This window comes from Dryobates pubescens, chromosome 11 (assembly GCF_014839835.1).
Source record: "Dryobates pubescens isolate bDryPub1 chromosome 11, bDryPub1.pri, whole genome shotgun sequence".
NCBI lineage: Eukaryota > Metazoa > Chordata > Aves > Piciformes > Picidae > Dryobates > Dryobates pubescens.
This window is the reverse complement of record NC_071622.1, coordinates 14364052-14379119: the sequence shown is the minus strand read 5'-3', so window position 1 is coordinate 14379119 and position 15068 is coordinate 14364052. Positions and strand designations below refer to the sequence as shown.

At 42.1% G+C, this 15068-nt stretch overlaps 1 protein-coding gene across 1 annotated transcript in view; it reads right to left on the bottom strand.

Annotated features, from left to right (window-relative positions):
• HMCN1 (hemicentin 1) overlaps positions 1 to 15068 on the bottom strand; it is a 207908-nt gene that overhangs the window by 41525 nt on the left and 151315 nt on the right. The window contains exons 58-71 of the mRNA XM_009902656.2: positions 11384 to 11545; positions 9890 to 10003; positions 9560 to 9762; positions 8522 to 8603; positions 8274 to 8405; positions 7531 to 7680; positions 5769 to 5928; positions 4857 to 4981; positions 3273 to 3456; positions 3009 to 3106; positions 2392 to 2670; positions 1905 to 2095; positions 1276 to 1357; positions 602 to 738 (exon numbers count right to left, since the gene is read on the bottom strand). Of these exons, the coding sequence (XP_009900958.2) occupies positions 602 to 738; positions 1276 to 1357; positions 1905 to 2095; positions 2392 to 2670; positions 3009 to 3106; positions 3273 to 3456; positions 4857 to 4981; positions 5769 to 5928; positions 7531 to 7680; positions 8274 to 8405; positions 8522 to 8603; positions 9560 to 9762; positions 9890 to 10003; positions 11384 to 11545 (2099 nt within the window). The remainder of the gene's footprint in view (positions 1 to 601; positions 739 to 1275; positions 1358 to 1904; positions 2096 to 2391; positions 2671 to 3008; positions 3107 to 3272; positions 3457 to 4856; positions 4982 to 5768; positions 5929 to 7530; positions 7681 to 8273; positions 8406 to 8521; positions 8604 to 9559; positions 9763 to 9889; positions 10004 to 11383; positions 11546 to 15068) is intronic.

Below are 15068 nucleotides of genomic sequence, written 5' to 3'. Positions count from 1 at the left end.
GGAAAGCAGTTGGTTCCTAAGGGATCCCAAGGAAGAGGATGGGAAGTAAATTCTTTCTGTGTACACCATTTCAACCAGCAAAGGCTTGATGCTTTAAGAGGACACCACATGGAATTCTGAGTGAAAAAGATGCATTTGATACAGAACTGTGGTGATTAGCAACCCGTTTTCTTTGCCTTTTTTTTTCTCTAATGTAAATAATTTCAATTCCTTTCTAAATGCTACTAGAATAGGAGGATGCATAATATACCCAAAGGAAACATATAGTGTAGGCTTTTCTCAGCTACCTTTCCTGGGAAGCCATTCAGGAGTATACCGAAGGCTTCTAGCATTGTTCAGAGGATCCAGGAGGAGCAAGGGATCCCCCTAAAGGAAAAAAGAACAAGTAACAGCGGGATGGCCACTTCACATGCTTGCTGGCTTCAGGTGCTCGGTTAGGACTAACTAGATTTGTACTGGGGCTACTCAACTGCTCTTGAATTCAAGGCACTGTGACTTGGACTGCACTGAGGGGGTAAGTAAGCAGAGCAAGAAACCTCAAGCACTGTGTGTAAAAAATAAAGGGAGCAAAAGACTAATGGAAATAATGTAACCACTGTACCTCTAGAAGTTCTCCATTTTTAAGCCATGAGATTCTTGGAGGTGGCACAGCATCTGACTTGCATTCCAGTATAATCTGTCTGTTCTGCAGCACAGTGAGGTCCTGTGGACCACTGGTCCCAGCAATGTTAGGAGGAACTGTTGCAAAAAAAAAAAAATCAGAAAAAACCCTCACCACATATCTGAGCTAATTTTACTATTAGCCATTGACTATTTCCAGTGTGTTGCTTCAGGTTAAAACCAATGCAGAGCCACAGTTATGACTAATAAGTTCTACTTTTCAACACCTGTGAACTGCTGAACCTTATTCCCCAATTCACACACACTGGAAACCACTGTGACAGAAACTCAAGTCCATTCTCAGCACCAGCATTTAAGCTAGCGGAGCAGAGATCGCCAAAGTTCCATCAACTGTTCATCAATAGACATGAGAGCTGTGATCTTCAAGAAGAAACCCAAGGCATACTGAACTGTAGGAGTCTCATTTACACCTCCTTTACTTTAAACTTCTTAGTTTTTCCCAAAAAACTAAGCTGATCACGGATACCAGTATACTTCACCTGCTTTTCCAGTAAGCACAACAGTAATGTATATAACTCTTCAAGGCAAATACTGATATGTACATTAGTAGTTTATGCTTTGAAGGAATCATTTTTTGTCCTAAACTGAACATACCATGTACTCTTACTAAATACTCCTTATCATCATCTCCTGCTGGGCTAGATGCCAAACATGTGTATCTTCCTGTGTCTTCCACCTAGAAACACACAAAAAATTTCATCAGAAACCTCAGTGATAGGACAGGAGGGAATGGATTGAAGCTTAATGAAGGGAGATTCAGAACAGAAATTAGGGAGGAATTCTTTAAATTAAGGGTGGTGAGACACTGGAACAGGTAGCCCAGGAAGACTGTGGATGCCCCCTGCCTGGAGGTGTTCGAGGCCAACCTGGAAGAGGCCTTGAGCAATATATCTAGTGGAAGATATCCCTGCCCATGGCAGGGTGGTTACAATTAGATGATCTTCAAGGTCCCTTCCAACCCAAGCCATTTTATGAAACTATGAACTTTGAAATGAACATGAAATAACTGTGCTCAGAAGAGCCAGAAGTGCTTGGGCACTCTCAACCCATAATACTGCTGCTTGTTTTGTATGGAAAACTCAAAGGCCAGGCTTGAAAACTCTATTCTCTAACTGCAAATGCAGGTAGATGATTTCATAGAGGTTTCTTAGGCTGTCTCTTAGCATGGTCCTAATTAGCAGGCAGTTCTGTGCACTCCTCCAGGTTTGAAACAAATTCCCTACCTGAGCACTGGTTATTCGAAGGCCTTCTCTTAGGACATGAACATTATCATTTAGCAGAAGTGGGCGCCCATCCTTCATCCAGGAGATTTTGGGGACTGGAATGCCAGAGGAGATGCAGAGAAGTTCAAGAGGGTTGTTTACGATGACAGAGAGCTCTTCTGATTCATCTGAACCATTGATGTGAGGAGGCTCTGTGGAAGAGAAAACATTTGAGTTCTTTATGGACTCAAAAAGGCTGTAAGGCACAATACACAGTCTTGTGGTTAGAGTCTGTAGAGTTAGTGTTGGTTTGTATTACTTCTGACTGTGTCCTGACATCACCAGTGCAATACAGACTACATTACCTAAAGCTATGTGGAAGTGTATCTTCTCTTTCCTTATTTCTCGAAGTAAATATTTCCTGAAAGTACTCTCTATTTTAGTTGTTGTCCTGAGTAGCTACTCATTTATAGCTCACATTTTGTTCATCTGAAAGGTTTCCACTCACCCAGCACGTTCAGGGAAAAGTGCTTGCTGATATCTCCAGCTTCATTGGAAGCCACACAAGTGTATTTGCCTGTGTCACCAATCTTGGCTGTTACGAAATGAAGGATCATTCCCTGGTTACTTGATGTCAGATGATCTCCAGGGCTTAGAGGATGTCCATCTTTAAACCAGGACATAGTGGGGACAGGAGTGCCATCAGAGAGACACTTCATGGAAGCTGAACTGCCTCTTACTACAGTCACGTCCTCAGTTCCTCCAGCATTATCCAGGTTGGGTGGCACTGCCGAGAACCAAAGATCCCAGTCACCCTTTTGCTCTTCCCCAATTATGTTCACATTTAGCACGTGTTAAGATCCACTTAGAAATGATACACTGCTATTCTGTCTAAAAGCCCTATGGCACAGTATGGCTGCCAATTCCAATAAAGACTCTTGTAGGGTTCAAATACTCTCCAGTAATAAAACACATTGAAAAATTAATGTTTCCCCAATGATTACCTGCACAATATATACTCAGGGCTGTCTGCACCTTTATGCTAGTGAGAAAAGGGTCTGTATATGAGGTATAGGAAAATGAAGAAATTAAATCCTTTACTTGAAGCATTTCAGAGAAACTCACCAAAAACTTGAAGGCTGTAATGTTTGTTGTCCACTCCAGCCCTGTTAGATGCTACACATGTGTACACACCAGTATCAGATATCTGCACTCGGGCAAGTCTGAAGAGAAAATAATTTTAAGCAAGCTGTAAATGGAATACATTATCTTTATTATGGCATATTTTGGACCAAATATTGTTCTTTCTTCTGAAAACACTAGCATAATTATACTGATATAGCAAAAGAGAACAGAAAATTCAGCTAGTTAAAAAAGATGGAAACCAACCTGAGAATGTGCCCAGCTGACAGCAATCTGATTTGGGAGGAGACTGACAGCGGAAGGCCATTCTTTAGCCAGTTTATCTGTGGTGGTGGGGTTCCAGTAGCAGTACATTCAATATTTAGGGAGGTGTCCAAAAGGGCAGTGAGGTCCTCAGGTTCATCTTTCTTATTGGCTATTGCTGGAGGAACTACAATTTGTAAATGTTGAAAAGGAAGATATTAAAACTGGCTCTGAATATCATTCCACGTGTGTTGCCTCGCAGGGAATCTTGCACCTAATGCCCCACAGGCAATGCAGTAAGAGCCCCATTGTTTTAGAGTTAATCCTCTAACAATAATACTGAGCACTAATAAGTCATCTGTTTACATATTTAACAGAGTATTATGTATTAAAATATTATATATTGAAAGAATGATGGCAGAATGATCTCTTTGATTTGTCAGGCTATGGCAAATAAGAAGTTGCTCAGAGCCTGTATCTCAACAGGAGAGTATGACAGTGAAGGAGGAGCAAGTGGACAGCCTCAAAGGGGACAGGCTGAATTGCTGAAGATGGGACTTAGCAGTTTGCTGCCACTCATGCTTAGCTCCTTAAACAAATCTTACCTAAAATGAGAGCTAGAATCATGCAGGAGGAAAGTTAGCTTATTACCTTCTAGACGTGTATGCTGACTGCATTTTTAAATCAGGACAATTTCAAGATGCCTGCTTAAGTATTTCTGGCTCATTCTGGTTTGGAGAGCAAGAGGGGACTTGCTATATAAAGAAGTCCCAGTCACATGCAGCTCCAAGCTCTGGCTGACTCAGGGTTCCATCACATACCATGACAGTTGAACCACTTAAGCTGGTTATTGCTTGAGCCACAACCAATCAAATTGACCTAAAATAAGGTCTCTACTGTCTCACTCTGTCCCCAAAAGATGATGTGATCATGCAGCATTGTTATTTATGATATCAAACGTCATCTCTTGCTACTCTGATTCTGAGCCTCTGTACCACTGGGACAGATACAGGACTGTGAAACACTGTCTGTGCAGTACACTTCACTCTTTCACACTAGGCATTGTACTTCATGAACACAGCTATAACAAATTAAAATGTCTCCTTTCTACAGTGCTGAAGAAGAGCTATGCTCACCATCATCTGCATGTCAAACTGTGCAAGAGAAGAATTTAATACAAACCTTTACCTTTTTTCTTTTAACCTCTAAATAAACTATTGCTCAGGGGAAAGAGGACCTTCAACATTCCCAGCATTCTACTCTGATTTTAGCTGATGTACTTTGATTGGAATTAGTGAAGATAAACTATTACAGTATCAAAGGAAATCAGGCCCAAGTATATCTTCTTCTACAAGAAAAAAACCCCAACCACTGCAAGCAGAATTCCTCTGTTATGAAAGACACCAAAGGAATTAATTTCTGTTTATTCCAAAACACATTTAGCAGAGATTTCAATCCTGCTGTCATTGACAGAACATCCTGTGTACCACACTGTGGTATCTACAGAACATGAAATGGGAAACACATGGGTGCAGCACTACACTGAAAACAGGCATTCCCTCCAGCTGCACATCTGTGAAAACTCACCATACACATTCAGGTTGAAGATTTGGTCTTCCTCTCCTGCAGGATTAGTAGCCACACAAGTGTATTTTCCTGTATCAGAGCTGAGAGCTCTCAAAATCTTTAAAGTGCTGCCATCTGGAGTTACTCTGCAAAAAAGGTCATAAAACACAGTGGGTTTGTTTATGTAGTCCTATGACCTGGCAAATAAACATTCAGTTTTGTTCATTTCACTCAACTACCTCCAGCCCCTTGGGAATTTAGTGAGAGAACCATTGGGGTTTTTTTGCAAAATACTATTACTAGAGACAGGCTGGGAAGTTTTTTCCTAGAGATGTCCTTGTATTAGGATTCAGTTCCAGCCAGGCTTTGGAAGAAAAAGCATCAAGAGCAAAATGTCCCTTCCAAAGGAACTTAATTGGAACCTCCTGACCTGCAATACTTTAATGAACCTGATGAACTGTAATGAAATTTATGAACTGAAAAGGAAATAGGTATTATGTACTTATCTCTGTACAAAAACCAAAACCAAACCCAACAAAAATCACCACAAAGACCACAGTTGTAACAAAACATACTAGATTTACAGGCACTTGTGGTGGGTTGAAGTTTCCCCCCCCAACATTACCTTTGCCAGACCAACTCAGTTAGAAGCAAATGAATTTGTTTAGAATAATATTTTGTTTTCCTTTTTACACCCAATAGTGATTTATTTATATTCTTCTACTTTTCTGCTCAAAATCTGTAACTAAATTTTACAGGCATAGCCTAAAACCACCACAGCACTAAAAAGGGAATTAATGGTCTTAACCTGTCTGAGCTATGACTCAGGCTCTCTTGACACTCCTGCCTTAGATCCCTCTTTCATGCTCCTTCTTTAAGGCCCTCTGAGGTTTACAAAGGAAGAAAAAGCATTATCTGCTTGGTTTTGCTTGCCTTATTCTTTCTAAATCATCATTGGCAATTGGTTTTCCATCTTTCAGCCACTGCAGAACAGGCGTGGGCACTCCATGGGCATTGCAGATGAGCTGGAGGCTTTCTCCCAGGAGGACACTGACCTCACTAGGCATTTCAGAGCCAACAATATTAGGAGGAACTGGAAACGTGTGATGGAGGAAAGAGAAGATTCATCAGCAAGAAGCATAATCTAAATTACAAAAGGTTCCGCTGCACAACTAACTTTCATTGCAGTGCACTGCATTCCAATCTAGAATGTGGATGATTGGATTGTTTCAAAGGGGGCTCTGCAAAGACAAATTCAGAGTCACTTTACTCATGCCTTAAACCAGCTAATTTACAAAAACTCTAAAAGCCATGTGGCTTTGCCATTACATTTAGTATCTGCAGTTATCTGCTCAGTGCTGACACACAGGAGTACTATGACAAAAATCCCATTTCATTCACCATTGCAATGTACGGTGACAATTAAATGCCAGTTTTACTCCTGAGCATGTGCTTACTGCACAGCTAAATGCTCTATTGCATCAAGAGCCACACTCTTACCTCCCCCCTAACCAGCAGCCATTGTTAGCCTGTTCAACATATGGGTGAACATATGGCAGTTCAACATATGGCAGTCAAGACTGCCAGTGCCACTAGTGCATTTTGAGCGCTTCAAGCAGTTTTAGTCACAAGCAGCTTCACTCTCAATTCCTAAACTTGAGTAAAACCTGGCACACCAGCAGGGATGTGTTTGCACACCAAAACCAGCACCCCCAAAGAATGATCACAGTGACACTGTTCCTGGCCAGCTATCACACATGGGTGTGCCAGCACACTCAGCTCCCAGATGATGATGCTCCCTCTTCTTCCCCCACCAGCAACTGCTTGCAAGGGATGATGGAAGCAGAGACGATACACGCCAGGAATCTTACTGGACATGGGAGGAACTAGTGCAGTTAATGGGGATGGGTCACTAGGAAAAAAGGAAAATACAGACAGCTGCGGTATAAATGCAGCTGCAGCATAACAAAGGTAGTTGCAGGCTGCCCTGAGAGGTTGTCGAGTCTCCTTTGCAGAGATGCCAAACCTGCCTGGACATTGTGATGCTGGGCAACTTGCTGTGGGTGACTGTGCTTGCACAGGGGGGTTGTGGACTAGATGATCCCCAGAGGTCCCTTTCCAACCCCCACCATATTAGGAGTCTGAGATTCTGTGACACACAGTGAAGCAAGAGACAATTCCATAACAAATGAGAGTTTCTCATTTAAACAGGGTGAAAGAAAAAATCATTAAGAAATTCTGCCAGTGTTTCTTTGCTACCTTTTCCTATTTGTTATGACAGAAAATCACTGCTTCTGAAACCACCTATGTGTGGTGCTCCACACTCATCAACCAGTGTAGCTTCAATGATCGTCAAAAGGAAAAAAGTGATCAGCAGTACATGCACAGAGCCTTCCTGGTGACTTTCAAGCTCTCCTACACTCAAAGGTTAAAAATACTCTTCTTATGCAAATGTTTGACTAACAGTGAAATCCTCTAATCATTTTTTCCCACTGGTTGCAACTGATAGAAACAATGGTCCAAATTCCCCACTTTTGGAATCATAGAATTGTTTTGCTTGGAAGGGGCCTTTAAGAGCAAGTCCAACTGTTAACCATTTTCTACATGTTTCTTTTACCTCAGTGTCTCTAGTACAGACAGTGTTATAATCAACCAGGTACTAACCAGCCCTGCTCATGGCACTCCCATGCCTTACCTTGGATAGAAAGTACATAGCTTTTCTGAGCCTTTCCCTCTGTATTTGAGGCAATGCACGTGTAGGTCCCACTGTCTAGAAGCTGAGAGCGAGCGATCTGCAGCTTGCTTCCACCAGATGCAATATGAACTTCAAGAGAATCAGGGTTGTCTGAAAATAGAATCATAGAATGCATTGGGTTGGATGGGACCTCCAAAGCTCATCTAGTCTGACCACCCCACAACAAGCAGGGATGTCCCCAACTAGATCAGGTTGCTCAGAATCCCATCGAGTCTGACCTTTGATATCTCCAGGGATGGGGCTCCAACCACCTCCCTAAGCAACCTGTTCCAGTGTTAGCCCCTTATAGTGAAGAGCTTCTCCTAATGTCCCATCTAAATCTATCCTGCTCTAGTTTAAAACCATTGGCCCTTGTCCTATTGCTACATGCCCTTGGAAACAGTCCCTCCCCAGCTTTCTTGTAGGCCCCCTTCAGATACTGGAAGGCTGCTAGGTCATCTCCCTGGAGCCTTCTCTTCTCCAGGCTTAACCACCCAACTCTCTCAGCATGTTTTCATAGGAGAAGTGTCCCAGCCCTTCTACCTGTATGTATGTAAACAGGCATCAAAACAAAACCAAAATTCCAATCAATTAACAGAGGAGTCTGTCTAGAGATAGATGAAGAAGAAATAAAAAATAGACAGCAAATAGCACAGAGATGCCCCAAAGGGGGAAAACAGAAAGGAAGCAGGAGAGACTGTTACCTATTGGTTTCCCATTCTTAAGCCACTCTAATGTTGGTGGAGGAATTCCAGTGGCATCACACACAAAGGTGACAGGATTACTGATAGTTTCGTTGACCAGCTCTTGTTCAGGACCTTCTATATTTGGTGGCACTATAGATGGAAGCAACAAGAATAGTTTGGTTACCAGCCATTCTTGTCAGCTGATACTGAGTTATGTACTCCACAATGTTATAACAACTCGTGCAGATAATACAGGCTGTGCTCACCATAAACATTCAGATGGAAGTGTTTGTCATCTCGCCCTGCAATATTTATGGCTTTGCACACGTATTGGCCTGTGTCAGAAACCTAAAATAAAAATAAAATTAAAACCCCCAATTTATTATGGAGTCTTACTTTAATGCTACAGTTCCAAGATTAACAGCTTTTAATGTCCTTTTCAGAGAATGAAAACCTTCCAGCAAATACATCTACATACAGCTAGTAAGATACACAACTAAAGAGCAAAATAATTAATAGATTGGTTTGGATTGGAAGAGACTTTTGAAGATCTAGTTCCAACCTCCCTGCCATGGGCAGGGAATCTTCCACTAGACTAGGCTTCATCCAACCTGCCCTTGAACACCTCCAGGAAGGGGGAATCCGTGACATCCCTGGACAACCTGTTCCAGTGTCTCACCATTCTCACCACAAAGAATTTCTTCCTAAAATCCTAATGCCCTTCTCAAGTGTCAATCCATTCCTCCTCATCCTATCACTACAAGTCCTTGTAAAAAGTCCTTTCCCAGATTTGATAGAATCATAGAATCAATAAGGTTGGAAAAGACCTCAAAGATCATCAAGTCCAACCTGTCACCCAACACCTCATGACTACTAAACCATGGCACCAAGTGCCATGTCCAATCCCCTCTTGAACACCTCCAGGGACGGTGACTCCTCCACCTCCCTGGGCAGCACATTCCAATGGTGAACGACTCTCAGTGAAGAACTTTGAACGTACATTCTGGAAGTCATTCCAAGGTGACTAATCACAGGCACACAAGATGCCACCTCTGAAAAACTTAAAAGCACCTAAGAATGTTAACAAGCCAGCCAAAGAACAGACCCCTGCTCCTGTTTGCTTTCCTGACAGTAATCCCCTTTCTAGCCTTCTTAAAGTGAAAAAAGTAGTGCAAATCCTTCATGTAGTTCTCCCACTACTTACTGGTAGGTTCCTTTCAGGTACTTGAAGGCTGGTAACCGAAGATACTGGCTAAACAACAGCAGAGTAGTGGTAGAAGCCCCATCCCAGTAGCCTGGCTCACCTCTGCTCCCTTGATCCGTAACGTTTGCCCACTGGCCAGGGTCTCCAGGTTTGCAGACTCTGCAATGAGGTGCCCGTTCTTGTACCAGGTGATGACAGGTGGAGGAATAGCATTGGATTCACACTCTAACACCACCGGGGTGCCCACTCGCACGTTCAGCACTGTCACTGAGCTTCCACCATGGTCTTTGATGCTTGGGGGCACTGCAAGAGAAGTTCAGAGTTACTTCTGCCTTTGCTTTGTCAGAGGGCAGAAAACAACCTCTTAAAAATCACTACAGAACGCTGCACTTTCAATAGACATAATTTCAGAAAATAGTACAAAACAAACCCAGAACAGTCAGGAAACTCTTCTTCTGGCTTTCCCCAGCTTGGTTTCTGGCAACACAAGTGTATTCACCATTATCTGGGAGTTTGGCTCGGGGAATCTGCAGGGTCCGAGCACCTGAAAGAGAGAAGGTTTGAGATTTATTCTGCGGTTATTCTACCAACCTCAAATGCTGTTTGAAACTTGCAGACTGAGCACAGGCACTGAACTAACCCCAGGCTCAAAAATCACTGCATGATCATGGCACTCATTGATCTTTAAAAAAAAAACCCAGCCAGGAGAACTAAAATTTCAGGGTGGATTTCATTAGCGCTGTCAGTTAGAAGTTTGGGCAAAACCCATGCTTTTTAGACCTGATTGTTTTGCAGCTGCTAACTGCTACTGGCTAAGACAACTAAACCCTTTCCACTACTCCATTTTTTTATTCCCCATTCTCATCTGTCAGCACCGGTGGTGCTCCTTACTGCCTGTGCCACATCACTGACCTGTACAGATGCCTCTGCTGCCATTAAACCATTGCCATGTCTGTGCTGTAGTCCAGCCCCCAGGCACATTATACCAGCAAGGCAGGTCTGAGCACCACAGCATGCGATCTTCACTCCACACCTTGGGGTGAAGACCAGCAGAAGGAGCAGAAATGGACTAGACACTCATGGACCTCTATGAGGAGCTCTGAATGGCCACAGAAAGGCTGAGAGACCTGAGGCTGTTTAGCCTGAAAAAGAGCAGCCTGAGAGAGGATCTGATCAATGTTCAGCAACAGCTAAAGGGTGGGGGGCAAAAGGATGGGACCAAACTCTTTTCAGTGGTGCCCACTGACAGCATAAGGGCCAATGGGTACAAACCGGAACCTAGGAGGTTCCACTGAACGGGAGGAAAAGCTTCTTTGCTGTGAGGGTGCTGGAACCCTGGAGCAGGCTGCCAGAGTGGCTGTGGAACCTCCTTCTCTGGAAAGATTCCTAACCCACCTGGATATTGTGATCCTGGACAACCTGCTGTGAGTGACCTTGTTTAGCAGGCAGGTTGGACTTGATGATCCCCAGAGGTCTCTTCTAGCCCCCACCTGTGCTGGGATTCTGTTAATAGGACCTCAGAACACAAGGATTTCTTCCCAGATGCTCCTCAGAGTTAATCCAGGTTCCCACTGAAGTCAACAGGATGGTCATCTAAACCAGCAGAATTTACCTCAGCCTCATCACAATTTCTGCTCATTTCTTTGAACTGTGAGTCAAAGTGACACACCTTTATTCAACACCTGTAGTGATTAAAGCCCTCTAGGTTGTTTGGTTTTTTTTCCACACAATTTGCTTCAGTGCTTCCAGTCTGAGCAACTGAGCCCTTCCAAAAGTCAAGAAGGTATTAAATACAGTAGGCCCAGAGTTGTCCACTCACTGTTAAGTATATACAGGTGCTGTAAACAGTGACCATTACTATCATCAAGACAAAAAAAGACAAAAGTTGAGTCCAAAGGCTGCAGAAATAGATGAGATTCCTCACCAGGAACAATGAAAGTGTTGGTATTTGAACGGATAGGTTTTCCATTCTTGAGCCAGCTGAGATCAGGAGGTGGAAAGCCAGTGACCTCACAACTCAGAGAGATGAAATTATTTACCACCACAGTCAAATTCTCAGGATTGGCACCAACAACACTTGGAGGAACTGTGGAGAGAAATGCATTATTAGTATCTAACACAGCACCAGCAAACAATATTCCATGAGATCCTGACTTACTAAAATACAGCTGAATTGCTGAGTTGTGCTAAAGGGCCAAGTGGCAAAACTCATTCTCATCCTATGATCAGCTGCCTTTGGGATGTTTCTGGGACTGTGGCTAAAGCCAATTTAATGGTCATTCCTGTTCCCACAGCTCACAAAAACTTCAGTAATTTCAATTGCAGTTCTTCAGTGCTTGAGATTTGGGAAGGCCAATGAACCTAGAAGAGACCCTACAGCTCCTGACAATGCACCACATCACTTTTAACTTGCAGCACTCACGGATCATTTGCTATGTAAGGTAGAACAGATGAAATTTACCTTGTCAGGAGATGTAGGATGACTAAGTATCATTTCTTCTTGCTATTCTTTCCTGAAACAGTCCATTTCCTCATTATAGAGAGCCAGAAAAGATTCCTTCTGACAGGTCAGAGTTCTTTTGTTAACCACAGTTGTCATTTAATAGTGAGCTAAGCAGTTTACATGCAAGCAAGCATGCAAGCATTGCTCTGAGGGGTGTGTTTTGAAGCTTCTAAGTCCCAATATTTTTAAATACAAGATATTTTTGACATCTGACCTTTCCACAAGAACTATTTAAAATGAAATAACAGTAAATCTCTTCCATTTAATAAGCCCCAAGTTTTAGTTTCCATGTTTTTGCAATATAAAACACTTAAGAGAAAAGCAAAAGCATGTTCTTGGCTCTACTGGTTGGAAAAATCATTCCAAAGAATCCTCCTCTTCAAAGACAGAAATGTTAAAGTATTTTGGACTATGTCCACCAGAAAAACTCCAGCTGCTTTCTGTCACTTGAGTGACACCAAACAGTCATTAAACCAAGTTTATTGCTCCTCTGTGACACTGCAGAAACAAGAGGAGTCAATGTCAATGGGTGAATTCAGTCCATCTTTTCCAACTTGGATTAACCAACCATTATTTCCCTGATAATGAGCATGAAATGAGAATAAGTGGAGTATTGTGATCTGATGACATTTTATAGTTATCTATATTTATTTACTTTCACAGTTACTCTCCCACAGATGGGATCACTGGCAGTGCAAACCAGTGGGCAGTTTAGCACACAGGGCTAAACCTGAGCTAAGCTTATAATGAATTTTTCTTGAACCATCACAGAATCCCAGCATGGTGGGGGTAACCTGTATATGACAATATATTTGTATGTGCATCCAGATGGCTCACTTTCAGTCCTCAGTGTGAAAACTACCTATTTATCACATCTTCAGGTTAGAGGTGGAGATTTTAAAACTGAATGTTTATTTTCAATGTTTAAGAAGGTCATCTTTTATGAATCATCTTTGAGACAAGGACATATCTTTTCCACTTAAAGATCATTATCTTAAATACTTTTTTCCTATTTATGAAAGTAGTGCTATTGAAAACATACCAAAAAAAAGCCTCTTTTTTTTTTGACACTGACAAAACAAAGGTCATGCTGCTTAGTGATAATGCAATTTCATCAATGCTTCACCCTGTGTGGTCCTTTCCTGAATAGCTGAACAGATGAAAGTATATTCATGGAGAGAAAACAAAAAAAAGACCTAAACTGGGAATGTTGCTAAGCTAGAACTGAAGCATCATGCAAAGGTTTCTTTTGAAATAACAGTATCAGACTACAAGCATAATAAATATTTTAAAGAAAAAAACATTTACATTAAAACACAAGCCTCAAGAAAAGCAAAAGATTCTGATTTAAAAACAAAACTGAAACATCAGGATATCTGGATGGACTGCTCTGAAAGAAAATAAACTTCTCAGAGAAGGGTCTCCAGGGCAAGTTCTCTCCACGACAACACTATTTTTGGCTACTTGTATTCCTGAGTAGGAAAAAAGCACTAGAGATTTGTTTCCTTTAGCACATAAATTTGCTCCATGTGTGAATAAGAAAAAATCATAGTTTCTTCTGCATACAATAACCTGAACCATCAGATTCCTGGGATGCTGGTATCTCATTTAAGCAAAGGAGAGAAGACAGCACTATTTTCCATCTAATATGTAATGCAGAAGATTAACTGGCTAACAAGGGAAAGGGGTACTGATCATGTATAGAACACTGTGATGAGACAAATCTCCAGACCATACAGGGAAAGCAGTCAAAGATGTTGCTGCCAGCACTTCTTGTTAGGTTTTAAAATGTAATGGCATGTGGGAATAATGTGCATTTGTTCTTCAGCTCAGAATGGAACACTGAAACAGAAATTATAAAGGATGGTGGTGGAGAGAATAGTTTTTAGAATACTGGAAAATGTCTTAATTTCTTGACTATTGATTTGTAGATTTATGATTTGGGTTGGAAGGGACTTCAAAGATCATCTAGTTCCAACCCTCCCCACCATGGGCAGGGACACCTTCCACTAAACCGGGCTGTTCAAGGCCTCATCCAACCTGGCTTGGAACACTTCCAGAGAGGAAGCATCCACAACTCCCACAGGCAACCTGTTCCAGTGTCTCACCACCCTCACTGGAAAGAATTTCTTCCTAATCTCCAGGCTAAATATCCATTCCTCAAGCTTTTATCCATTCCCTCTTGTCCTGTCACTACAAGCCGTGCACAAAGTCCATCCCCAGCTTTCCTCTAGCTCCCCTTCAGGTACTAGAAGGCTGCTCTAAGGTCTCCCTTGATCCTTCTCTTCTCCAGGCTGAACAGCCCCAGCTCAGTCAGCCTGTCCCCATAGGGGAGGTTCTCCAGCCCTCTGATCATCTTCCTGGCCTCCTCTGGATCCACTCCAGCAGTTCAATTTGTTTTAGACTTGTGATGCTGAAGATCAAAGTTTATTTTAACCCTATCCTAACTCCACAGTGAAACAAAAAAGGAGTCTTGAAGAGTAAATATTTACAAATTAAGCTTTTACAATGTCCTGAATCTTCATTTAATGCTTTCTAATCATTCATTTTCTTGGAATATGCATTTTATGAACATACCAAAACAGACTATAACCCAACCAGTTGGTAATTCATAACTTCAGGGCTTAGCAATCACTACACAGTCAGTACAAAAGGGTCCTTCAACAATAATTTTAAGCTCTGTGGAATATGCATAAGGATCTGAAACCATGTGGTATCAAAACTATTTGTTACCAGGGTACTTCAAACTTACATCTGATTTTTGTTATGCCAGAATCTCCACTGCACCCAATAAGATGACTTATTGTTAGGAACAAGTTCTTTACCACGAGGGTGGTGAAAGACTGGAATGGGTTGTTCAGGGAGGTGTTTGAGGCCCCATCCCTGGAGATATTCAAGGTCAACAAGGCTCTGGGCAACCTGATCTAGTAGAGGATGTCCCTGCTGACTGCAGGGGGGATGGACTAGATGAACTTGAGAGGTCTCTTCCAACCCAAACTATTCTATGATTATTAGGAGCTAAGTGTGTGTCTAAACACTCTGCTAAAATTATCACATTTAAGGTAAAGTAAACTTTGAAAGAAGACAAGGAGACATCGAGGGATTA